At 37.8% G+C, this 27,183-nt stretch overlaps 4 protein-coding genes and 1 long non-coding RNA gene across 11 annotated transcripts in view; 1 reads left to right on the forward strand and 4 right to left on the reverse strand.

Moving 5' to 3' along the window:
* LOC129444271 (uncharacterized) overlaps positions 1–3,490 on the reverse strand; it is a 9,654-nt gene extending 6,164 nt beyond the window's left edge. The window contains exons 1-3 of the mRNA XM_055204824.2: positions 3,297–3,490; positions 2,075–2,504; positions 1,755–1,839 (exon numbers count right to left, since the gene is read on the reverse strand). Of these exons, the coding sequence (XP_055060799.2) occupies positions 1,755–1,839; positions 2,075–2,386 (397 nt within the window). The 5' untranslated portion in view covers positions 2,387–2,504; positions 3,297–3,490. The remainder of the gene's footprint in view (positions 1–1,754; positions 1,840–2,074; positions 2,505–3,296) is intronic.
* The window catches only part of LOC129444270 (uncharacterized), an 18,995-nt gene extending 7,335 nt beyond the window's left edge, over positions 1–11,660 (reverse strand). The window contains exons 1-7 of one of the 3 annotated variants that reach the window (XM_055204823.2): positions 11,504–11,660; positions 10,607–10,985; positions 9,943–10,478; positions 5,738–5,815; positions 5,555–5,644; positions 5,325–5,429; positions 4,718–4,775 (exon numbers count right to left, since the gene is read on the reverse strand). In XM_055204823.2, coding sequence (XP_055060798.2) covers positions 4,718–4,775; positions 5,325–5,429; positions 5,555–5,644; positions 5,738–5,815; positions 9,943–10,478; positions 10,607–10,901 — 1,162 coding nt within the window. In that variant the 5' untranslated portion in view covers positions 10,902–10,985; positions 11,504–11,660. Of the gene's footprint in view, positions 1–4,717; positions 4,776–5,324; positions 5,430–5,554; positions 5,645–5,737; positions 5,816–9,089; positions 10,479–10,606; positions 10,986–11,163; positions 11,418–11,503 lie in introns of those variants that run through there. The other 2 variants (XM_055204821.2, XM_055204822.2) reach the window with 2 other exon arrangements.
* LOC129444278 (uncharacterized) overlaps positions 1–27,183 on the forward strand; it is a 321,920-nt gene that overhangs the window by 233,328 nt on the left and 61,409 nt on the right. The window lies entirely within an intron of this gene.
* Positions 13,155–19,225, reverse strand: LOC129444272 (uncharacterized). The gene is made up of 3 exons (XM_055204825.2): positions 18,441–19,225; positions 18,225–18,349; positions 13,155–15,925 (listed from the first exon to the last, which is right to left on the reverse strand). Exons 1-3 carry the CDS (start codon positions 18,721–18,723, stop codon positions 14,861–14,863), a joined length of 1,473 nt encoding a protein of 490 aa, XP_055060800.2. The 5' UTR covers positions 18,724–19,225; the 3' UTR covers positions 13,155–14,860.
* LOC129444274 (uncharacterized) lies at positions 21,065–27,075 on the reverse strand. Of its 5 annotated transcripts, none has more exons than XM_055204832.2 (4): positions 26,393–27,075; positions 25,616–25,743; positions 25,411–25,519; positions 21,065–22,976 (listed from the first exon to the last, which is right to left on the reverse strand). In XM_055204832.2, exons 1-4 carry the CDS (start codon positions 26,655–26,657, stop codon positions 21,925–21,927), a joined length of 1,554 nt encoding a protein of 517 aa, XP_055060807.2. In that variant the 5' UTR covers positions 26,658–27,075; the 3' UTR covers positions 21,065–21,924. The 5 variants fall into 5 exon arrangements, with proteins under 5 accessions (XP_055060807.2, XP_055060805.2, XP_055060806.2 ...); XM_055204830.2 differs by having other exon boundaries at positions 21,065–22,979; positions 26,393–27,074; XM_055204831.2 differs by having other exon boundaries at positions 25,411–25,522; positions 26,393–27,074.

The raw sequence follows: 27,183 nt of genomic DNA on the forward strand, positions 1-27,183 counted from the left end.
CCGTCACAAGTTCAATGAGTTAACCCGCATATTTAAACATCAAATGTCAAGAGATATCAGAGAGCGATACGAACATAACTGAGCAACCTGATCTCACGAATTTCCGTGGCATAGTCACGGAATTTTGTGCTAATTTTTCCGTGGCATTCTCACGGATCTCCGCCTTTTTCCCGTGGCATTCTCACAGATTGGTTACTCAACTGTTTTGTCCTATTTTCTTAACATTTTCGCTTCGGTTTAGGGTTAGATTTACATGAAATGACAACCCTACCCAAACCCAACTCTAACCCCAACGCCAGGCGACAATTGTTTAAAGTTTAGAAAATATAAAAGAATACATCAGAAAAAAATTGTACAAACCAATAGTTAAAGTGACATACTAACGCAAACACCAAATCTAACCCTAAACCAACGCGAAAATGGTTTGAAAATAGGAAAAAGCAGTTGAGTAACCAATCCGTGAGAATGCCACGGAAAAAGACAGTCCGTAGCAGGGCCACGGAAAAATGCGGAGATCCGTGAGAACAGGTGAGAGGATGACACAGCTAATCGCTTAAATGATAGCAAAAAACGTAAAGCTGCTTCATGTTATGAAGCTTGTGCTTTGACTGGACATGTGTTACAGCATGCTGTTATGGTGCACATCCACAACGTGAGGTAAACTTTCTGTCCAGTACATAACTTAGTTTAAGTCTTGCATTTGTGCAGATAGATGCACGTTGTATAATAAATTTATGTATTTAATCAAGGCTTAATATTAAGAGTGCGTCATATATAGAAAGTACTTCAGCTTGTGTTTATTAAAGATGCACACCAGTGTTGTTTTTTGTAAAAAACTACTTAAATGTCCAAATATAACTAAGGCCTAGTCTTGAATTAATCAGGAAACTGCCCCTTAAAGGATTAGTCATTTTTGACAAGAAAAATAAAAACTATGCACTTTTAAACCAAAACTTCTCTTCTTTCTCCATTCCTGTGACGTGCCAGCGCGACCTCACGCAATACGTCAAGAGGTCACGATGACGTATGCGAAACTAACCCCCAGTGTTTACAAGTGTGGAGAAAGAGGACTGTTCCGACATTGTTTTATGTCGAACGATACTAATTAATGTGTTTGTGTCAGTTTATTGTTTAAAATGGTCCGCAAATGTGCATTTTTATGTATGTAACACGTGACCTTTCCACGTCATTACGCAATTATGTGAGGTCACAGGACTGGAGGAAGACAAAAAGTTGTGGTTTAAAAGTGCTTTTTTTCAATCTTTTCGCTAGATAAGACCCTTATGCCTCGTTTGGGACCGTTTGAAACTGCAATTTTAAACTGCATTAAAACTGTTAAGTGTTGGGGTCCATTAAAATGAGAAAAATCCTGGAATTTTTTCCTCAAAAAAACATAATTTTTTCTGGAATGAACAAAGAAAGACATCGACATTTTGGATGACATGGTGGTGAGTGAATTATCTGGATTTTTTTTAGGAAAATTGACTAATCCTTTAATTTATTAATTATCTATTATGTGTTAATATTTCTGTCATAGTTTCTTCAAAATTAAGTTTTATTTGAGAGTTTTTAATAAAAATAAAAATCATAACCCGCCCCTTTGATTGCCCGGCCCCCAATTAATCGAGCACTGGTTTTTCAGACCTATGGATTAATCAAAATGAAAAAATGACACACATGCATGTCCCTATTACTTTCTGCATCAGACTAGTTCTGAAATCTGTATGGTCCTTTGTTGTGGTTTATTGACTTGCCTGCCTCTGGTCCACCGGCACAAGCATTTTCCAGACTGGCACGTCTGTTTTCCAAAGACGAACACTCCGCTCTTTCTTCATATTCCTGAAACATATGCAAGATGGAGATTATTACTATTCAAATCAGCAAAATTATGAATTCAAAGATGCATCAAGACTGCAATCCCCTTCAGTTAAAGTTTGGTTGAATCTTGGCATGTCTTCAAAGATGACCAAGTCTCAAACTATTCAGCTGCTTCTGATTGTTTCATGAACATGTAACTTGTGAGATGCACTATAACTATGAAATGTGAAAACCAGAAGAACATATGATCACTCACCCAAGCCTGTGGTGCGACAGTGTTCGCGTTTTGTGCACCGGGCTGAGAAACCAAATGTGAAACTTCCACCTCATCATCTTCTCTTTTCAGTTCAGCCAACATCTGAGCCCTTTCGATGGCCTCCGTCTTCTGAAGCTCACATTCCTCTAACTGCTGCTTGAGCTGGTCAATTTCCTTCCAGCTCCGGGTGATCTCCATTCTGGTCTCTGTCAGGAATTTGCTGAAGATTTTCACTATCTCGGAGGTTGTTGTCATCATGAGTCCTTCAACCAGAGTCCTAAACTTTGCAGACAGGGGATCATCCACTTCCATTGTGTTTGGTTGGTGGGAGGTTTCTTATAAAGTAGGCAAAACAGACTTCCTCTTCGACAGCCTTGCTATTGTGCAACTACACGGAGCGAAGTTGAAGGTATAAATGACATCTCTTTACCTTTAGATAAAGGAGACATGTTAAAATTTCATATATATTAGATCTAGGCTGTAGGGACAAATGTGCATTGCCAAACTTTCTTGTCTGTTGATCATACACAGCACATTTGTTACACAGTTTTTGTTTTTTTTAATTACTATTGTAAATTCTGATTTAAAAGACACTAAATGTCTGGTTTAAACTGAATCAACTGTTTTTGAAGAGCTATACATTAATGTAAATCCTTGCATGGTTGTAAAACGTATGCTAACTTTTCAAGGAAACAAAGATAAGCGAAAATAAATAAAAAGATACAACAAAATATGTTGTTAGAAATTAAAGAAAGGCACAAGGCAGTGAAAATATTTGGAGGACAAGCAAAAAATAAAACGGGACAGCATTAAAAAAGAAAAACGTAACAGTTAATCGATCATGTTTACGTCAGTCCATAGGGTTCATATTAAAGCCTAGGGATTTAATTGTTATAATGTCGTAGACAGGAGCATTTCATAAGGTTAAACGTTCATGCCTGCTCAAGCAAGTAAGCTAACTGATTAACTTGAGGTAGACACAAATAAAGTTGGCTCGTTTTTAATATCTCTAGCGATTTGCTTCCAAGTAACATAAAGATCACGCGGTATCAAACACGCGCAAGTTTGCGCGTTTAGTTGTTCACTTTATCAATAGTGTTGAACGGGAAACGTTATTTGATGGCGCCTTTGTGCAAAGTCTGGAAACAGTCGCAAATTACCAAGTAATAAAAGGCACCCCCTGCATATACTCAAAGAAATGCTTAAAACGAGGTCATCTTACCTTTGAAAAAACAATGATTTGTTTGTTTGCCGCAATCACTCTGGAGGTCTCTTTTTTCTCAGGACGCTTGGGAAAATGCAGCGCAACCGCATAACGGACCGACTGGAAACACGGATCAGTGTCACACAATTCCATACCGCTTTCACAACAAAATGCCCGCATTGACCAGATACTGTTTTCACGCGAAAGTTTAGCGTTATTTACTCAATCTTTCTTTATATCGCCCACCACATTTTAGAATAATATTTAATTAATCAAAGAAGGGAAAATGTTTCCTCTGTATTGTTGTTGTTGTTTGCATTTTGTCCTATCCTTTGTGTTGTAGTCAACTTGGATGTGGATGGCTTTTCTAAAAAGATGTGCTTGATACTAAACATTATTTTTATGTTGGGTAAATACCATATACATATTAAATTAGTGCAAAAATTACTTATTATCCCTAAAATATATCCAAAAATATTCCATCCCTCTGTGACATTTATACATCTTTTTCCTTCTAATTATGTATATTTTCCTTGCCTTTTCCTCATGTACTGTTATTGTTTCCCCCCCTTTTTTACATGTGCATACAACTGGGAGACAGAGGTTAAAAATGTATCATATCATCATTGTATTTTGATATATGCTTGTTGTTATCCCCTACTTGAAGATGTACTTTTTATTATATCAATAAAAAAAATTAAAGGTGCAGTGTGTGATTTTTAGAAGGATCTCTTGACAGAAATGCAAAATAATATACAAAACGATATTATCGGGGGTGTATAAAGACCTTTCATAATAAACCGTTATATTTATTACCTTAGAACGAGAGCTTTTTATCTACATACCCTGAGGGTCCCCTTACATGGAAGTTGCCATTTTGTGCCGCCATTTTTTCACAGACGCCCTTAACGGAAAAAAGTTGTCTCCAGCGATGACATGGTTGTCCGGTGGCGGCTACCTTAGCTTCTCTATGTGTTTCAAAAGCGAGGGGTGAGCAGTGAACTAAGCCGTTGGTTGCAATTCGCAACCTCACCACTAGATGCCGCTAAAATTTACACACTGCACCTTTAAGTCATTTTTTCTAATCTGTATAATGTCATTTCTGTCCCTACTTGTACATGTTTATTAATTGTCATTTTTACTTGTTCATTTTTATGCAAATATTTTAATGCATTTATTGTGAAGTCAGAAATTTTCAATGCCTATTATTTGCACATCAGTGTTCCTTGTTATATGCACAAATGTAAGTAACTATAATCAGCCAAATTCCTATTCCTAAACTGACATTATTTCAATCCCTGTTCTTTACAACCCGTTCTTTCTTGAAGTGAGATACTTTTAGTTTATACATTAAAGGAATAAAGACAAACAGCCACACCAAAAACATGATGTCACAGATAATTTACATTTTATTTACAAGTTTACATTTTGAACATCACCTCTTTGTACAAGATATCTCTGGCCCACAGGTAAAAGATTTTTCTCTGCAGCAGTTTCCTAAAGCAGAAAAAAACACTTCAGAACATTGATTTGCATTATTTATATTTTCAATATAACTTAACAACCCCTGGTTTCACAGACAAGGATTAAAGCCAGACCTAGACTAAAACACATCTTAACTGGAGATAACTTGCACTGACCGGTCTTTACATATCCCTGTGCCATTGATTTGACTTTAGATACACACCAGTAAAGTCTTGGCATATTTATAAAAGATGCTTAAACAACTTAATTTAACTAAGACCTAGTCCTGACTCTAGCTAAGCCTTGTCTGTGAAACCGGATCCATTTACATATTTACAAGACAATGAATAGATGGTATCAGTCAGTTGGGTGCTAACAACTTCAGGGACTCAACTCCCTGCTGAGTTTGCCCGCACAGCCCATATGTTACAGACAGTTGTAGCATCACTCCTCCTTTAATAGGTGCATGTGAAAAGTAGATTTCTAATCGTGAAGGCTTACATGCAAATACAATTATTATGGGTCATAAATATGCTGAATTTATGATTAAAGAAGTAATATGCTTGTTAAATGAAACAATACCTTTGCTCTTCTTCGAAGGTAATCCCTTCGGTTGTGTAGCATCTTAGTACATCGTACGATCACCTCTGTCTCTCTTCCATACAACTGTGGCAGTGCAGAAATGATCTGGGCAAGGACAGGGCATTATACTCTTTAGAAACATTTCTTTATCATCAAGCACATTAGATCATATAAACTCATGTTAATAAAACGATATAGCTCATCAAATTAAATAATAGAGTGGATTAAACCTTTGCGGTAATTGGAGCCCACTCAATGTTCCTGCTATAGCACGCCCTCTGCCACACTTGAAACTGCATCAGGATCTCCCTGGCCACTACCTGTTGGAGAAACAAGAAACCAGTAAAACTGGGAAACTACTGACTGTTAAAAAGCCTCAAATGAATGCACATGCATTTTGCATAATTGCTTACACTGAATGTTCTCTGTCTGTTTATGGACTGCAAATTTCCTTGTTCTTGGGAGGAGTATTCTGCAACCCTCTGGCCAATCTACAAAATACACAATAAAACAGGTTTAAATTCATATTTCATAAGCATTTATTAACTTTTATTATATTATGCACATAAAGAAAAGATGCATTTTGAAAGATGCACGCTGAGAATTGACTTAGTGTAATATAAATACATTTTAACTGAACCAATGCAATGCTCAATTTATGATTCACATGCAATATTAATATGTGCACTTTTTAAATATATTTAAATTCTGATTAAAGTTTGTGTTCTTGCATGCGTTTAACCTTAAAATTCATCTACTGTCTAAAATACAGTTTATGATCTAACTAAAACATTTCAATTAAAGTCTTTCAGAAGACAAAGCAAACAAATCCATCTAATAATAATCTTTATTTAGATAATAATTTGAGTCAGTAAAGAACATAAGAATCTTAAGGAAATGGCTTAAGAGTCAACATGCACTGTCGGACATTGACTAAAGTGAAAAAATTGCCATTTGGAATGGTGCTTTTTGTTCGATGTCCCGTTAGGAATGATGTGAAGCAGTTTCATAATGAAAATTGATTAAAATGACACCTTGTTAATGTGAGATGCTGACTTGGAATCTTACAACGGTTGTGTTAAAACAACACATTTTGTGTCTAATTAAGGACAATACATTAAATATGTTGTCCTTAACTAGACACAAAATGTGTTATTATTATTGGAACAAATTTAGTGTTGTTTTAACACATCTCGTGTTGTCCCTTTTATTTACATTAACACAAAATCAACATAAAATGACAAATAATGTTACAATAACACAAAACAATGTGTAAAAAATGAACACATCCTTTCTTAGAGTGTATTGTGTCTGGCTGCAGTCTTTAAAACTTATTAAACTGATGGATCATTTACTTTTTCAACAAATCACCATGAACTTTGTGAACAGAGCCAAATGTCAATTTAGGTAACGGTTAGAGTAGCCTTCGGTAAAACTCTATATTAAAAAATAAATAAATAATAATTGAAATGGGTTAAAGACAGTTTCCTTATGAACCATTAATTTACAAACATATACTGTATAGACAAAAAAGACTATGTGCTCTTTTATTGCATCTTTACTTTAGAAAATATATCAATAATATTACACTATTTTACATTGATAATACAAAAACAAGACAATTCATGATAACTAATCAATTCAAACCAGGTGTATTGAAATACCAGGGAACTGCTAAAGTCTTTGCAAATTTGAACCATAGACATACTGTACATAGATGGCTACTGAATCATGGGCTATTGTTGCTGCCATATTCAGGAGGCCAAAACTGCTTTATAGACACATACAATTTAAAATGGGTGGCCTTTTATTTTCTGGATTTAAAGCCCATTAAAGTCACCACGAAATTGAAAACTTAATTTTTTATAAAATATTTTTTTTTTATAAATGACTTAACTCTGTGGTTCATTATGTTTTTTAAATTATGTGCCCTAACAGTGGCAGCTCGTGTCTGCTCATCCAAGGGGGGCAAATTTAAAATATGTGTTCGAAGTGTCATGTGTGTTGCTCGTTTTTTCAAAATATGTTTTCGTTGCGTCATGTGAACCTATGTGCATCACGTGTCCTGACAAAACAAGCGCCTGCTGCACAAGCGTCAAAACCGTTTATGATGAAAGAGACGCTCATGTTCACAAAATACACGAAAGACGCTCCCTTAATAGTAAACTTTGATAACGCATAAGATTATGTGAGTATCTGGCAAATGCGTGAGTCTCTTTTATCATAAACCCTTTAGACGCGTCTGCAGCAGGCACCTACCTATACAAGACACATAATGCACACATAGGTTAACCCGACACGGCGAACACATATTTTGAAATTACGAACCACACACATGACGGGCTACATACATGTTATGACGAACTTCGCAGCGTGCGCCCTCGAAAAAGAAGTCATCGCTGCTTTCATACTTATCCTACCCCCCAAAAAACAATGCTTGACAAGCGTGAGTGTATATGACAATTAATAATTTTCTAGTCTGACTATCAAAAATCTATACGCTTAAAATCTCAATGAAATGGAAGTAGCGATTGTCTTATTTTCCTTGTCATGATGTATAGCTGAATGAAACGGATTTAGAAAAGAGAAAAATGGTGGGGGTGGGGGGGACTTGAATTCGTCCATCGAGAAATGATGGATTAATAGAAGTTGGGTCATGTTGCTAATTGCTTCGATCTTTTTCAGGGGCTCGGCCCTCGTGCCATAGCTTCTGACCGGAGGAACAGAGAGATTGTTTTGTGGAGGACATTTGCATTTTTGATTAAAGATTATGAGGTCACATGAATTTTTACAAAATAATGCACCTCATAGATAAATCATTTGAAAAAAAAATTTATTACAAATTTTTTTTTATTGTGACTAAAGACTATGGGGCAGTTTCTTAGACAGGGCTTATCCTAGTCTTAGACTACAATGCATGTTTGACCTGCCTAATTTAAAAACTTCTTGCACTGACATATCTTAACATACACCAGTATTGTTTTTTGTAAGGGGTGTTTGCACAAACGATTTAAATGTCCTATTAACTAAGGCCTAGTTCTGGACAAATCTATATCTTGTACTCCACGTAGATTACAAACATTGAAGTCATTTGAGAAGTGTAAACGTTATTGTGCTTTATATCCAGCAAAACCACAGGTCATCCATTCACTTGGGCAGTATGTGTTTATAAGGCAGTCTATGATTTATAAAGCAACGTAACTTTATAGAGTGTTTACTTATTTTCCTGTATTACAGAAGTATTATTTTAAAGTAGGGATGCATAACGATTAATCGCGATTTATGTATAGCAGAATGAAAGTTTTTGTTTACATCATATATGTGTGTGAACTGTGTATAATAACTTTGTACAGATAAATGCACACACATGCATGTATAAAATTTTACATACATTTGTATATTTATATAATGTATATTATATATAAATACTTAATATATATATATATTTTTTTTCTTAAAATTATACACACACATATGATGTAAACAAAAACTTTAATCGTTATGCATACCTAATGCAAAGATTTACAGTATACGAATTTGTCCAGATATGGTTTGTGTCTTTAATGTGTAAATGATTATAAAAGAGTTGTTAAGTTGGGACAGTGGTCTTTTATTTTAGCTTGCAAGTACGTTTTGTCTTTTTTGATCGTCTGATTCCAGTCTGGTTGATCTAGAGATCATTCAGCATGAACATGTAGTAATGTCCCTGCATTGAGCACAGATACCAAAATGGAGTGTCCTTCATTCAAAGACCAAGACCAAGCATGCTGACTGGGGAATTTTTTATATACCCAAACAAAGCAGATCATTTAAATGTAAACAGACTAATTCGGGATCAGTTAAAATATAAATGGTTGTAAAACAGATGGATTTATTTCCCTCCTCTTCCGTGGATTTTCAGTAAATGAGTCTTCATTTGCCTGGGACCCAGAAAGCTCTTTCCACACTGAGGGCAACTGTAAGTCTTCCCTGCATGGCTGTGTCGTCTGATGTGAACTCGCAGGTTGGTGGCCCGATTGAACCTCATCCCGCACTGAGTACAGCTGAAGAGTTTCTCCCGCGTGTGGATGTTCTGGTGCTGCTTGAAGTTGCTTAGCCGGGCGAAGGCCTTGCCACAGTGTGGACAGACATGAGGTCTCTCGCCCGAGTGTTGCTGCTGGTGAACTTTCAGCTCAAAGTTGTACGCAAATGTCTGATCGCACTGGGGACAGCTCAAAGGTCTCTTGCCTTTGTGGATCAGCATGTGGGCCCTGAGGTCACATGCTTTCACAAAAGTTCTCCCACATTGGGTGCAATGGTGGGATCTTTCTGCATGGATCCTGTGTTTGTCCTGGGAGAAATGCTTGGGGTACTGTGCATGGCTGATTATTTTCTCGCCCGGACAAACAACATCATGAGAATAGAGGGCGGAAGTTTCAGAACCGTCCTGCCCTGTATAAATCTGTCCGTTTTCTTGTTGGACAAAAAAATTTGACCTGGACAGCCCCAGCTCTGTTGTGCATATATTACTATGTTGTGCCCTAATACTTTGTTGTACCAATGTGTTCACTGAATAAGGTGTGAAATATGAGGTGGCATCAGGCATGTCGAGAGAGTTTAGATCTGGAAAGCTTTCTACCTGTATCTCCTCCTGATCACAAGATCCTCTGAGCTCTCCGTGACTCGGATCAGACATTTCTCCAAGGCAACCGTCATCTCTGTTGACGCTTTCCCACACCGGAACCATCTCTTCTTCTTCTTTGACAGGGAGAAGATCCGGCTCTGTCTCCGATTTGACTTTGTTCGGTGAGGATGGTTCCAAATTTTCCTGGCCATCCTGAGATAAAGGACTTCGTAACAGTCGTGAGTGATTTGAGCTTATTTCCTTGTCAAGCGTAAAGTCCTTTTCAGATTGGTTTAACTCTCTCACCCTGTCACTCATGGACTCGCTGTGAACTTCGGCATTACCCAGAAGTCTTTGCAGAACATCCTGGGGAATTTGTGCGTTGGAAATAGGTGCGGTGATATCTTTAGCAGTCTGCTTTTGTGCATCATGTTTTTCTTTGCAATGTAAGTGTGTTGTTGTGTGCACGTTAGACTCCAGTTGTTGCCTTGTACTCCACATAGTTTGGGTCAATGAAGGCTCATTGATTGACTGATCTCTCAGGCTTGGGCCTAAACAAAAGATGCACCAAAAGACGGGTAACAAAATTATTAAGGCACCAAAGTCAATTTGATATTTTTCAGTGAATAAGAAAATACACAACTATCATTTGCTTTTGATTCGATAGGGGTGTTCTTACCATGAACCATCTCTGCCGTCTGGCTCTCCTCTTTGTCACTCGAGTCGCCCAATCGGCCACATCCACAGTCTGGGCACTGTATTTTCCTTGCTTGTTCCCATTCCTTCTGTCTCACTTTACTTTCGGACAACTGCAGCCTGCGTCTCAAAAGTTCCACTTCCTGTTTACGATGACCCACTTCCTCCAGGAAGCTGTCCTCCACCAGCCTGGTTATTTCGAACATGGCTGATTTGAGGATGGTCTCCATGACAACAGAGAGTTGGGATTGGAATGTGAGGAACAGGGTTTCTGACATCGTCCTGGCACCTTGAGGACACCAGTTATCGAGGAATGGAGTGTAGATTCCCAAGAATTATAAGTCGAAAGGAAAACAATCACCCTGCAAAAAGCATATATAGACATTACTGTGATGTAATTACACAATAACAAAGCAATGTTCATGTAAAGGTATATGTACATGCTATAATGTTTCACATCTGGCATACACTCTTTAAACGAAGCAACTTCAACTTATACAGTTTGAATTATCAGTTAAGTTCAATGGGAATCGAACCTACACTTTTGCGTTGCAAAAAACGGTGTTTTAAATAATACGAACGTTTTGTTGGTACACTAGTAATAACCATTTTAGTGCACACGATCCTTTCACTAAGTGGGCGTTTTGTTTTGTTGTTGTCTTTGATCCACGTGCAAGATGCAACATACAATGTGATTAATATCGCAAGCGTACATGCACATCATTAAAAACATGTCTGTTTATATGTATATGAAATCATTTACTCGGTTGACAGTAACGTTAGACTGCAAGTTCGCTAGTGACTCTGTATCCGGGCCTTTCGTTTACAGTAAATAAGCACTGCAATGACACGACACCATGACTATTCAGACGATAAATACCTTATTAAAACGATCCCGAAAGAGAAGATTTCCCAGGGCTGAATTATTTGGACATATATGTTGTTGTTTATGATAGTTGACAGTGTCGTGTAAATCGGATACACGAAATCTTGATCATGTTTTCTCGTAGCGCCCCCAGTGGTGTGGCGGACATATTTCGATAATAAGTGAATCGTACAGTAGTGGCCAACAGTTGTTTTTATTCCCCTTCAGGATTAAAGCATCAAAATATTAGGAGCGTGGTGCAAAATGGAGAAAACACAACTTGGTTAAGGTCTTTATTTGACAAATTCTGCATATCTGGTGTATGGGTTTTAATCTAACATACAAAATGTATAGAAAAAGCTCATAAAATAATGCATACATTGACTAAAATTATTTTTTATGATTATCTTGTTGGTTGTTCCATTGTTTTTGACAAACAAAATGCCATTTCCTTACCAAATTATTATTATTATTTGCATATTAATCACCACTGTAGTAATGTTTTGTAGTAATCATGGTTTAAAAGTAGCCATGTAGTAAAAAAACATAATTTTTGCAAGTTTTTTTTTCTAACGCCTTGAATCAAAAAGCTTTTATTGTATAGATATTACAAATTTGTGCCATGTTAAAAGACAATACTGATTGCCTTTTTAATATTACTATAATTTTAGCAATAAAACATCTATTTTCTCCAGTAGTTTTATTTGTGGTAGGTGGCCACAGACAAATAAAAAAATAGCAATATGTATTATATGTATCTTATAGTTTTCCAGTTTTTTTACATTTTCATCCATTCCTACACTGCTTTTATGTTTCAATTGTTTGCTTTAAAAAGTATTTCCTGTAAAGCTGCTTTGCAATAGTAAAATAATGAAATGAAGAAATGAAAAATGTTATTATTCTCCAATAACAGGAATGATAATAGATGACCAAATAAGAACACATAACATCAGTATAAAAGTTAATATATCAAATAGTTTCAGAAACATTTAATTTTGTACCTCAACATCACACAATATGACAGAAACCAAACACACAACAGCACATTAATTTGGAGGACTTTCTGCATTTTAAATATTTGGAGCATTTAAAATGTAATTATAATTTTCACAAAAAATGAAAATATTTTAATTACATTCTCAGAGCCTATGACTGTTATGGTTTAACCCAATCACCAATATTTAATCTGCATGCATTAATGAAACACATAATGTTTGAGCATGTAACGTAATACAATGTGTGGCATTTAGTCAACATGCCATTATTACATATAGCAGATGTCTTTATGGGTAACTCCTGCTTTGTTTAGACGCCTTTTCCACATACTTTAGCATTTCAATATTCAACCATAAGGCATTGATGTACACGCAACAGAATATAAACAAAAGTTCATTACGTCAAAACATCCTTTTTGTAACACAGCTTAACCCATTCTGTAAACAAGTTTAAAACCCGTAATGCTGTCACAATTGAATGTGTGCATCTAAAAAGTGAATACTACATGTCTAAATAAGAAACAAAAAAATCGAATTTATATGGTATTTAATTGAGATGTGTCACGTGTGATTTATGCAGTATAGTAATAAAAATTTGTAAGGAATGTAGCTTAATTGTTATGAAAGGAACAAAAACAAAGCTAAATTATAGATACACCAGTGGGCAACTGTTTAGGTTACTTAAATGTTTTAAATTATTTTGTATACAAAAATAAGGGTAATAGATATAAAATTCTCTTAATAAAAAACAAAAAATATATATATGTACTTGATAATGAAGAAAAGCAGCCAGTAAGTCGCTCAGATCCTTACGCTTGCACATTTTTTCTGCTTCTAACGCAGTTTAATTCATTGCCCGCATCTGTTACGTGTGGGGTGCCACAGGGCTCCGTTTTAGGCCCAATTTTATTTCCTTATATATCTTCCCTACGTTACATCTTTGAATTTCATAAGGTTCAACATCACATTTATGTGGATGATATCCAGTTGCATATGTCAATAAAACCTGGATCAAAATCTTTATCTGCATAAATGACACCAAAAGGATAGGTGGTTGGATGGGTGAAAACTTTCTTCAGCTAAACGGGGAAAAAAACGGAAGTAATTCTATTTGGGGCCCCCCATTTGGAACATGGTCTGACTCCCAGTTTAGGTCCTGTGCAAACAAATATTCGCACCTATGTGTTGTGTTAAAATTTGACAAGCAAATAAACTCTGTTAGAGCTATTTTTTTCCAGCTTAGGAGTTTTACTATTTTTTCTATCTTTTGGCGACCTAAAGATTGATTACGGTTTTAGATTGATTGAAGGTTTTAGTTTTTGTATTTAAGGCCTTGCATGGTCTGGCTCCAGTTTATATCTGAGACCTTATTTGTCCATATTCTATTCAAAGAACCCTCAGATCATCCTCTGACAAATTATTAGCCATTCCATTGTCTCGCTTGAAATCTAAAGGTGATAGAGCCTTCTCTGTGTTTGCCCCTTAGATGTGGAATTTGTTACCTGGGTCAATTAGGTTTTCCTTCTCCCCATTTTATTTAAGTCATCTCTGAAAATAAGTAATCTCTTTTCTCAGGCCTATTCATATTTTTTTAATTTGTTAATCCTTGTTAATTGTTAAATCTTGGTCTTGATTTTTATATGGTTTTATGGTTATGTTGTACATACTAACCAATTCTTGTATGACTGCTTGCTTTGTATTGTGTTATTGTGAAGCACCTTGGGCAGCAGAAACATTTTACATTGTTTGCACACTCAAGTTTGTTATTTCAAAAGTAGGCATGCGGTATGCGCGCTCATATTGTTTTATCCAGGCGCGTCCGCACCGTATCGAGTTAAAAACATTTCAACAGATGGTCGCGCTTTCGTCGCAGATTTAGACGCGAAATGTGAACCGCCCCTAAAGGTGCTATATAAATAAAAGTGTTAGAAGCAGGAAAAATGTGTTAGGATCTAAGCGACTTTGACAAGGGCCAAATTGTGATGGCTAGACGACTGAGTCAGAGCATCTCCAAAACTGCAGCTCTTGTGATATGTTCCTGGTCTGCAGTGGTCAGTACCTATCAAAAGTGGTGAAAGGAAGGAAAAGCGGTAAACTGGCGACAGGGATCAGCTGCACAAGCCGCTAAACACCACCTCCGACAAGACAATGATATTAACCGAATGCTCTCCGTTATACGTTCATCAAAAACTTTCACTTCATATATATGATAGTACCTATTTACCCCTGAGTAATCCAGTCACTTATGTAGCAATGCAAAAGAAAATCGGCTTTAAATTTAGCACACTTCCAAAAAGTTCACATGATAGTAAGAACGCAGATGACAGATGATGAGCACACCTCTTTGATTCTACCTCTATTATACTTCCACTGCTTGTCATATATTGGAGTTTGTAAAATCAGAGTGAATTCTCTGATGTCTTTTCAGGTTACATTTCTGGGTAAACCTTTTCCCACAGTCTGTACAGATGTAGGGTCGTTCTCCCGTGTGGACCCTGCGGTGTGCTTTTAAGTTGCTCAGTTTTGTGAAGCTCCTACCGCAAATTGTACAACAAAACTGCCTCTCTCCTGTGTGGATCTGCTGGTGAGCTCTGAGGTGACACAGGTGAGAGAAGCCTTTTCCACATTGGCTGCAATTGTGCATCGTCCTCGCCGAATTGTACCGCGTGTCCCCTTGAATTCTTATACTGACCACCTGTGGGCCACTTCTTCCTGGGTTTATGGTGTTGAAACTTCTTTCACCTGTACCGGCTCCTTCAGGGTATTGATGGACATGAGATAGTTTCGGTGTAGGAAGGTCTTTAGAGACTGGAATGGGGCCTTGATCTGGCACTACTACATTAGGATGTGGAATGATTTTTGTGTTCTTCCTAAGTGGGGATCTGCATGGCTGGCTGGATGGATGCAGATGTCGGACGGGTTGTGGTGCAAGAGACTGAACCTTGACAGGAGGCCCAGAACACGGTACTTGCTTCTCTGCTTGAGCTCCATGCTGAACCTCCAACTGTGCTTTTTTAGCCATTTGAGGAGGAATCCTCTCCTCCATCTCCTCCCAGTCTGGTGGAAGCATCACAACAACTTCCTGTTTAATGGGCAGTCTTGAACCCTGACACTCTGAAGATGGTGAAATTCTGACTGGGTCTGGCTGAGAAACAGATGTGCGTGTTTCAGGATCTGGTTTAGAATCAAACCATTTTGGCTGGTTTCTGTGTGTCATCTCATCCTCATCGGCAAGCCTCTCAGTACAAGACAATGTGCCCCCGCATGTTTTGTCCTTAAGGGATTTACAGTCCGAATCTGTATTCTGGAGTCCATTGCTCTCTTCCACACTGTTTGAAGGATTTTTCTGATTGTGTATTTGAGAGCGTATTACTAGACAGGCTTGTGTGTCTCTAACCTCTGTGATCTCCTCCTTCACTTCTCCTCCAACGTTTAGCCCATCCTGTCATGGATAGAATGTGAATGTAAATGAAAAACCACACAAAATGTATTTTGTTGAAATAAAAAACTTTTTACATTTTAGCAATCTACAGGTGACCTCCCAAAAAGCTTATTTATGCATTAGGTAGATGCCTTTAATACAAAGCGGCAATACATTCAAATACATGCATATTTATTATCAATGTCAGTATAGGTGTTTCATGAAATTGAAAAAGTGAAATTAAAAAACATTTTGCGCTGCTAACACAATGTTCTATCTTAACTTAAAGGATTACTCCACTTTCATAAAACAAATCCTGATGATTTACTCACCCCCATGTCATCCAAGTTGTTTATGTCTTTGTTTAGTTGAGAAAAAATTAACTTTTGAGGAAAACATTCCAGGATTTTTTTCAATTTAATAGACTTTATGGGACCTCAACAGTTTACAGTTCAATGCAGTTTAAAATAGCAGTTACAACCGCAGCTTCAAAGGGCTCTAAACAATCCCAACCGAGTCATAAAGGTCTTATCTAATGAAATGATTGTCATTTTCACCAAGAAAAAATATGTACTTTTAAACCACAACTTCTCGTCTTGCAGCTGTCATCAGCAGCGCCTGCATCGCCCGATCAGCGGATGATGGGCGGGTGCGGGAGGATCGTTCTGACATTGTTGTATGTGGAATGATACAAATTAATGTCTTTGGGTCATTTTGTTGTTTATAATGGTCCGCAAGTGTGCGTTTCACATTTGTAACACAAAACCTTTTGACTTCATTACATAAAAAGTAAGGTCGCGCTGGCACACCACATAGCTTGTGCAAGACGAGAAGTTGTGGTTTAAAAATATATATTATTTTTCTTGGCGAAATTGACGATCATTTGGGATCATTTCGACCTTGTTCACACTGTCAGTCCAAATCCAATTTTGATGCATATCTTATTGGAATCCAATCAACATTTAGAACATGTGAACGGCCAAAAACTGCATGAAATCCATTTTTTTTCAAATCCGGTTCAGGCTCACATTTCTGGAAATCCGTTTCAGTCTGACCGCATTTGTGTAGCTTTTCGGTAACGTCATGCTTTCGTGTCACGTAAAACATAAACACGTCAGACGTCGAGAAAGATTGTCGTGCCATCACAACGTTATTGCCATTGAAACAGTGCAGATTATCCAGAATTGGCAGAATCGAATGCACAGATCGGATATGAACAGTTGTGATACACAATGGCTATGTTTACATGCACAAAATTTTGTCAATCCGACTGAATTTAATACAATTGAAAGTTACGACACTTACAAAAGTTAAAGTTTAAATGCACCCTAAACATTGCAATCCGATTTAAATGTTCGTTTACATGTACATTCTATAGAATCCAAAGCGAACAGCCAGGGTTGCCAGATTTGCGTATCAAAACCATCTGAATGGACATTCAAAACTAGCCCAAAAGCATCCCAATGACTGTCCACAGCCCAAATATCAATAACTAATCAACAAAATCATTTAATCTGTAACCCACAGAAAAAAAACAACTGGTGGAAATTTGGAAGTTTAAAGAGTAGCCCAAATCTAAACTCAAAACAATGCAGAGGGCTTGTCAACGCTACGCTCAGCATCTCTTGTCAAGTTCATGCTTTTATCTCTGGATGAAAGTCAAAACAGTTATTTTAAATAGCACAACGCTAATTTATTGCTTTAAGTAGCCTAATATTTTAAAAGTACACATAAACGCTGCAAAATACAGCACGAGACCCCATTAACGTTACCTTAATAATGCGTGATGCCATTGCCTTGCTATTGCGTGTTTTTGTGAAAAGAATCATGTGATTTAAGAGGTAATTTTAAGACGTGAACTTAAGCACAAATGTTCTGCGCATGTGCACAATGTATTTTTGCATCCGATTGAGAAAATCCTACGAGTCACACGTTTACATGCGTACTATTCTCCTGCTGATTGGATCACAGTACACCACCACCTTCAATACGATCCAAATTTGCATCCTATAGTCCTCAGCTGACCATCATATTGATTAAGGTGTTTACATGAAGGTTTTTATATGATTGAGCCATCAATACAATTACAAACAGATTATTTGGTTGCATGTAAATGTACCTACTTTGGACAGGTCAAATATGCACCAAAATCGGATTTGGACTGACAGTGTGAACAAGATCTTGAAGAAAGACATAAACATCTTGGATGACATGGGGGTGAGTAAATTATCAGGATTTTTTCATGAAAGGGGACTAATCCTTTAAGCGTCAAAATACTTTTAATGGCAGTTTAATAGTTGTAAAAGTGTATTACACACACATTTTGTTTAGATTTCGGAACCGCTGATGACGTCTCTTGGTTCGGCACTGTGCTTTCTTTGGCACTACATCTCCAGCCACTTTCAGATAAATTCTCCTGCTTTAAAACAAGGGGTTGTTCCAAACCTTCAAACAAAAAAGAGATTTAGTATAGACTGCACATCATGTTATGCATTTGAAGTTATTTAAACTGCTATAAGTATTTCGTTACACTTACTGCTCTGTGTTTCAGGGCCTCTGTTCAGCAGTCTTCTCTTGGAGATTGCTGCTCTACCACAGTCCACACACCTCACCCTTTTAAACCTCTCACGCTCCCTCAGTTTGGTTTCTGACAAGATCAGTCTTCGTCTCAACACCTCCGCCTCTCGTTTGCCCCGATCCACTTGATCCAAAAAGCTCTCCTCCACTAACCTCGTGATTTCGTACATGGTTGTCTTGAGAACGGTTTCCATGACCGCAGACAGCTGGGTCTGGAACGAGAGGACGAGCGTGTCCGTCATTCCTGTACCTGAATTGCTCGAGCTTCCTCACAAAACGCAAATTTACTGCAACTCATTCATTGCATAAAGAAACAACTGACAGCCATCATCGCGTGAATGATCACTGTTGGTCACGTGCGATATCTATAGAAATGTTTTCGGTTTCAGTGCTACTCAAATTTGCAATCTTTTCCAACAGGTATACACTGAAAAAAGTGCAAACGCACACTTTATGAGCAGGTAATCAAAATTTTATCATAAAGACCTGCAGGATAATAAAGTGTTAGCATCTAGCTCATTACATACGTTTAAAAAATGAATCGCGAGCAGAAATAAATGCTTTCTAAACGCGATAAAATAATTTATCGTGTGCGGTTTAACTGTGTGCGGACGACTGCAGAAAACGAAATTTTATTTTGACGATGTTTCACTAATGCATCATGTCACGACGGAGCGTAGCAGCAGACGGGCAATAATGTTGTTTTGGATGACGTCACGGAGTTGTACGGTGGCCTTGATGGACAGCGCGGAAACCCAAAATCAAGTTTTCCTCAGTTTTTGCTCAAAACAACACTCCTCTTTACTTCTTAAAAGTCTTTGCATAATTTGTGTATTCCTGTGTGCATTTTCGGGCAATGTATTTTCTGTAGCACAATGTTAGAAGCCCAAAGCTTGTGGTTTCGATTCTTAGCAACACAAAAACATCTGGCAAATGCAAGTTGTATATTTTATCATTTTAATATGGTAAATAAAAAAACTGAAATAAATATAAACAATTGGAGGATCTAAACAAACAACTATGTTAGTAACAATGAAATTGAAATTAAACTTTAATTTTTTTGTTATGGAATATTGTGGGAAATTTATAAATTACTTATTTGTGAGATTTATTTTTTTATTTTATACCAGGGGTTTGTTGAATGTTTTCTGATTGGCTGAAAAACGTCCCATGGGTGTAGATTATTTTTCGGTAAACCGCACACAAAGGGATATTCCACACAACTTTTTTTTAAGATGTCAAACAAAACTTTGGTGTCCCCAGAGTGCATATGTAATTTTTGCTCAAAATACCATATAGATAATTTATTATAGCATGTTAAAATTGCCACTTTGTAGGTGTGAGCAAAAATGTGCCGTTTTGGGTGTGTCCTTTAACATGCAAATTAGATGATCTCTGCACTAAATGGCAGCGCTGTGGTTGGATAGTGCAGATTAAGGGGTGGTTTTATCCCATATTGACATCACAAGAGGAGCCACATTTCAATTACTCTTTTTTCACATGTTTGCAGAGAATGGTTTACCACTACTAAGGTACTGGGTTGTTCTTTTACAAATTTTCTAGCTTGATAAAAGCACTGGGGACCCAATTATAGCACTTAAACATGGAAAAAGTCAAATTATCATGATACGTCCCCTTTAAAAATATGCACTAGAGCAATGTTTGTGGTAGCCGTGGTATAAGCAGAATAATTGACTCCGGTCCTTTGAATTATTTATCTGCTTCGTGCCGCATTACCACCCTGGCTGTGCATTATTTTCTTATAATTCAACGGCCCGTCGTGAATTATTCCTTACATATTTTTTATTTATTTATGTGCCCTTATAATCTTTAATTTAAGAAATAATGAAATAATATCTCTTTACTTCCAGTCACCATAAATGGTGCAAGGGTGGGGCACGTATAAATGTCGCAGCAAATAGAAACATGACTAGGGCTTTTCAAAAATATAGATACAGCTAACTATTGTAATAAATTTTTCCATGATAGTGTATCGATATTTCAATCTCTGCTAGCTGTATTTAAAAAAAAAAAAAAACATCAAATCCCTCTGCCGCTGCTGTAGTTGTTGCTGGCCAGTTGTCTGTCATATACGGTCATTTGGCCAATGTCTCAGAAGTTAGCGGGAGGGAGAAAATGGCAGAAAATAAAAAAAACCTGCAGCTTTCAAAGCCGACGTGTGGAAGCACTTTGGCCTTACAAAAAAAGAAAAAAAGAAAAAATTCAGCTTTTTTACATTTTTGTTAAAAAAAAGAAAAAGTATTGCAATGTATCGCTACATGCAACGTATTTTATCGTATTGTGATACATTGTATCACGACACGTGTATCTTGAGGCCCTTGCCAATACCCAACCATAAACAAGACACAACTTTAAACAATCCAATCAATTCACGATGGACGAAATCAATTCCCGCCTTACATTTCTTTCTCTTTTTAGAAGCCGTTTCACTCGTATATACGCCACGACAGGGGAAATAAGACAATCGCTACTTCCGTTTCATGCCGACTTTAAATGTGTATCAAGTAAAATGGTATGGTTTTGCCTGAAATGGCAAAATAAATATATACATTTAGCGACATGGAAATTATTTTTCATGTTTATTTTACATTACCCAACCTGCGGAGAAAGTCAACGGGTACATAACAGATGAAAAATATTTAAGAGAACATTGCATGGTAACTCTGTTATGCAGAAAATAGGCAATATTAACCCTTTAACTGGTGCAGCCCTTTTTGATTGGGGGGGTGAAGTACACCTTCAAATTAATATAACACTGGCATTTTTTTGTCTAGAAGCGTAATTTTGGTCTTGTTTTAAAGAAGATACTTTAACATTTTTTACAAAATTGTCTGGAGGTGAAAATATCATTTTTGTTTTTATAGCAGTTTACATTTATTTGTCATAAATAAAAAATGCAATTTAGTATTATTCTTAATACAAAAAACTGAGGTTTGCGTTGGTTTGCTGCATATTTTTGTCACAAATGAATATATTACAGTTACTGCATTATTATTACTGCTAAAAGGTTTTGAAATATGAAAACTACATTCTTAGACCTTTCCAACAATATATAGTTTGTCATGATAGATTAACATTTACATTAAAAATATTGAAGTAAACTCAGGATGGGTGGACACGAGACAGCGCCAGTTAACGGGTTAAATTGGCAGGCAAGCCATTATGTAAGACACAAGATACTCTTTTAAAAACATCTAAGATAAATAGCCAATCAAATGCGTGGCGGTAAAAAACATGGCTTCCAACATTTTCAGCAAAGATCAACAGACAGACATTACAGAACAATTGCATACTGCAGCGTCTTTTACATAACCAGTGTTATGCTTCGTGAGAAAAACCCGTTTTCAGTCTCTGTCAACAAGGATGGATAATTAATAAAAGTGCCAGTATAAACTTATTACAATCCAGTCTGTGTTATTTTATCACTGACTGTTTAGGTCAGCACTATGTTTGCGCTGATGTGACCTAAGGTGGTCCAGGCGTTTGAAGCTGAGTCCACAAATACCACAGCAGTACGGTCTTTCTCCTGTATGGGTGCGTTGATGGACTTTTAAGATATCTGCCCGGGTAAAGCTCTTATTGCACACAGTACACTGGTGTGGTTTCTCCTGCGTGTGAATGCGCCTGTGCAGCTTGAGATTCCACAGTCTGCTAAATCGGTTTCCACAAAGCGTGCAGATGTAAGGCTTCTCTCCAGTCTGACTGCATCGGTGCCTCTGCAGGTCACTGAACGACGAGTAACCTTTCCCACAGTGGCTGCACAAGTGGAGACCGTCCCGTTGGTGGACACGCTGGTGAACCTTTAAATTGCAGGCCTGAGTGAATTTCTTACCGCACTGGTTACAGTTGTATGCATCGGTTGAACCGACTCTTTGGGAGAGCGGGTAGTCTTTTAGAGAAGGCTCGCTGACTTGAAAAATTTGTCTATCATCTTGAGAATGGTTAAATTCATGTTCCTTATATAGTCCACCAGACCCATCGTTTGCTGTATTTTCACCATAAAGTGTTGAGTGTCCTCTATGATCAGCATGTCCTGCAACCCCATTCTGAACTTCGCTGAGGGCACTCATGTCCTGTAAGTGGCCTTCTTCATTAATAAGTAAACAGTGCATGTGTCTATCAATGCTTTCTGTTTCTGGGTTAACCTGTGCAGGAAAAGAGCCTCTATTTCTTTTCTTACTCTTATTGGAAAAGTGTCTTTCACCTTCTATAGCCACATTAAGGTCATTTTGAACAGCGCCCAGTGTCTCTTCAGTTCTTTCTCCAAGAACATTCAGGTCTCCCATGTCCAGTTTATTGTAGTCCGCCAGCTCCTCTGTGTTGTACCGCATTCGGTATGCCAGCCCCTGAACGTCTGTAATATCTGCATAAGGCCCATCATCAGTAGACTTAACAAGCCCAGTGCTCCATTCTTCCTGAATCTGTTGAAGTTCTTGCTCACTGTAACTGTGAGCTGAGAAATCAGAAGTCTCGGCTACTGAAAAAGCAAGCGAGAAAAACAATAGCAATTAGACAAAGTCGATGTTGGGCTGACCTTTACCAGAATTTAAAACAGACCAGCTCAAAATAACAGTATATTAGCATGTCAGTAAAAGCAGTGTTTGTAAAGTGTGTGGTCTTAAAACGGAAACCACGCTAGACACAACAAAGTCTGTCATTTGCACATGATGTACAGACAACTAAAAAGAACAAGGAAATGCTTTATAGAACAATGAACTACAGCTGGCAATTTAAAAATAATATTTAATGTGAAAAAAGATTAGTAGCTAAACATGAAACAGACTTAGGGTGTTTTCACACATGTTGGTGCGCACTGTGGTGTGGCCTTGGAGTGCATCAAATTACACTGTATAATTTTTTAGTTAGTGCGTTCCGTGTTCACATATGTCGTTTTTACGGTACTTGAAACAATGCAGCGCACACCATGTGACAACGGTCAGCGCTGTCATTGGTGTCTGACAGCTCTTACCAAATGACCACCCCCCACTGTTTCCATGACAACCAGTCTGACACGAAGAGCGAAGCTAGCAAGATATGGTGATAAACCATGCACGTCTTTGCAAAGTTTTTTGTTTTAACGCGAAATTGTGCAACTGATCTACTAAAGCTCTTCTCACGGAGCTGTTTGCTAAATATCCCGTAATGTCACTGTTTGTGTGTGTGGAGGACAGCTATGCATTTAAAAATAAGGCTGGGACAATAAATCGTGCAAATGCGCGTTTTCTGAATGAATTCATTTTAATGTATTACGGTGAAATACCGCCACATCCAAAAGCCAGAGGGCGCTCTCTTGCAGAAACTCTATTTGTGCCACAGAAGAAGTACCATTACAAACGCTATTCCAGGAAATGTAAGCATATTTATATCACTGTTCTTCAAATTGTTGCAGGTATTTTCATGATAATAAAGAATATTTTGAATGACTGTGTTTGACGAGTGTTTCATTTTTAAATGCACTATATAAACGACTCGGACTCATAATGATGATAAGGACTTCCTACTGATAAAAGACCCATAGTACATGCACAAGCTGCGCATGAAACACAGAATCGGAGTCAGAATCAATTACAGCCCCATTTATAAAATCATCAGCTCAAACGTCCAGGAGACAGTGAATCTCTGCAATTGGCAAACATGTGGAGAACTTCCCATATTTGGTTCGGCCGGAGGTCGAGCAGTATTCACACCACAAATGGGTCGCACCAGAGTTAGAGCGGTTTCGGAGCGGCCGTTTAGTGCGCACCAGATTGAAGCTGAAAGTATACTAGGGACGTCCGCGTATGTGCGACGTCCGCGTATGCGCACCGTCTGCATGACATCATTTTCGTCATTAGGAGGGTCCGCAGTCGTCCGCGCGTACAGTCCGCGTACAACAGCGCATGCGCGTGAAAATATTTAGACAGGACACTCCACTACAAACAATTATACAAAGAAAATAGACAGAATTTGCACACACACTAATGTTTTTCTTCTTTAATTTTTACTTCTTCCAAGAACAGAAAGCTGGGGAGCATGTTCATTACCATAATGTTTGATTCTTTGTCGTTCTTTCTCTGTTCTTTGTTGTCTTGTTGTTTGTTCCAAACTGTTTGCGCAATGGTGGATCGGTTATTTTTCTTCACCTATCCTAATGTTTTAATGTACTGTAAATGTCGCCAAATCAGTGCTGCCCTGACGGCCTGGTAAAGTAATAATTTGAATAAGAAATAATTTGTATTGTGTATAGTGTCGAACGCGGCCATCCGCGTGTAGCCGCAGGGAGTATACTTGGAAAGCTGGACGGACGTGTGTGCGCGCAAGCTGGACGCGTAAATAAGGTATACCCCGGCTTTGAACACCGTTTACATCTGTCTTTAGCTTCGTCCACTTGTGATCCGATAGGAGAAAACGCATCGTAATAACAAGCGTAAACAGCCTCATATACTCGGCACTGAAACGATTTCAGCAAAGTCATTGAGCTCTACTTCTGTGATGCTCACACGTGCGGTGTGAATGCTCTTCACATCAGTGCTAAAATATTCGTGCTGCAAATGCGCTGTTCACGTAGGCATTGTGTGAAACCAGACTTAGCAGCTATGTGTCTGAAACTGCCGAATGCAGCATCTATTTACATATATCTTTGTTCCAGGTGGTGCGAAATGGTGGAGGCAGGGAAAAATTCACATATTCATTTGTATACACCAAGCTGTGCAATGAGTAGAGGTGTGGACTAATTTGCATATTCATAGGTCTGCATACACGAAATGAAGTAAAGGTATAAAGTTACATTCAAGCTGTTTTAAAAGCATCAAGAAATTACGGTGATAAAAGTGATAAAAATATCGACCTGTTCTAATTCCATTAAATATATAAATAAAAGTCTTACGTTTAAGGATTACTCTGTTTTTTTAAACTGTGATAAACCACACCTTCAGTATCCAGTGTCCACCCATCCTGAAGCTCCTTTTTATCAGTGGTATTATAGAGAACCTCCTCTTTTAGTATGCAGTCCAGTTTCCTGTCCTCTGTATTTGCAGACTGCTGAAAGAACACAGGAGTACACAGTAAGCGGCATAAACACAGATGATATGCAAAGATGAAATTCAGACACACTTCCTTCATTAGGATACCCACCTCTGCTGTGCGATTGGGGCTCGTCCGGTCTTCTGATCTTTCTTTTCCCAAAAGCGTGTCAGTCTCCAACTCACAGCTTCCCCAGCTCCTTTCTCGAACACTCTCCTGTTTGAGACCACGATCATTTTCTACATGTGGTGGTCAAAAGTGAATGCAACTGTGAGGGCACTGATTGAGCAGTCCTATGATAGTGCTTTAAGGAATAGTTAACCCAAAAATTAAACTTCTCCCATAATTTACTCACCCTCACGCCACCCCAAATATATAAATGGAACCCCAGCGAACACCTTTGGGATAAACTGGAATGAAGATTGTATCCAACACTGATGCCCGACCATAAATGTGCTACTGAAGGAATGGGCACAAAATTCCAACAGAAATAAAAGCCTTCCAAGAAAAGTGGAAGTTATTGCTGCAAGGGGGGAGGCATCTCCATATTAAAGTCTAATGTAAGCAATGTATGTATGCAATGTCATAAATATATAAAGTTAGATATTTCTTAAAAATAAATATAGAGAAGTATATACATCTGGGATGGCATGGGGTGAATAAATTATCAGAGAATTTTCATTATCTGGTGAACTAATCCTTTAAGTGCCCGTCAACATGCTTGCCTAGTAAAACCATTTGCAGTGATGTATTGCTCTTTTTATAATGATTACCAAGCATGCAAAGTGCACTAATAGTCCTACACATGCTAACATACATTTTGCCTATAGTAGGACACTATCACAAATCTCAGATATAGACTATATATGTCAAAGGTTAAGAAGAAACCTAATGGTGTTGATGTTTCTTTATCTTCCTCGTTAGCTTTACCACACTTTGTACACCTGCTGGCACATGTTGACTCTTGAGTTCTCCACCTTGACTCGCTCCATTGCAGTCTCTTCTTCAGAGTCTCCACCTGTTCCCGACTTCGGGACATTTCCTTCATGAAACTCTCCTCTACCAGCCGGGTGATCTCAAATATGGCTGCTTTAAAGACAGTCTCCATGACCCCGGACAGTTGTGACTGAAACGCATGTGTAAGATCGGACATAATGACGAGTATATGGATGGCTTAGCTACTTTTCCTTCAAACAACAGTGTCGAATGTGACATCCAGTTTCGTATTACACGTTTGAACCAAACTGTTAACTGTTACATTAACGGGTGTGCGGGTGAGATGCGGATACGATTCCGTTTCATTTGAGTGAGTTACTGAATCATGTTGTTATTTTAGGTTCAGGTCCAGACTCCACTATAGCGCCTTGACTTGTTGTTAGCGCATGCTAGCACACGTCCTAGCATTTCTGTGCTTTTTAAACAGCTACGAAATTAACGACCTTTTATCACTCAAACTGTTCATAAACATTATGAAACGCGAGTTTATGTCGACATGAAATGAAATGTTGGGGTTTATCCAAAAGCTTTTCTGTCCTGCTGCAGTGAATCACTACTTCCTGAAGCAAACGTACGGATGGAATTTAGGGACACTTTACAAACATGTGACGTCAACATGAGCACGTTTTAGGAAAACGCATTATTTACATTTTGGCATTTAGCAGACTCTTTTATCCAGTGAC

The sequence above is a fragment of the Misgurnus anguillicaudatus genome, chromosome 3 (genome assembly GCF_027580225.2).
Source record: "Misgurnus anguillicaudatus chromosome 3, ASM2758022v2, whole genome shotgun sequence".
Taxonomy (NCBI): domain Eukaryota; kingdom Metazoa; phylum Chordata; class Actinopteri; order Cypriniformes; family Cobitidae; genus Misgurnus; species Misgurnus anguillicaudatus.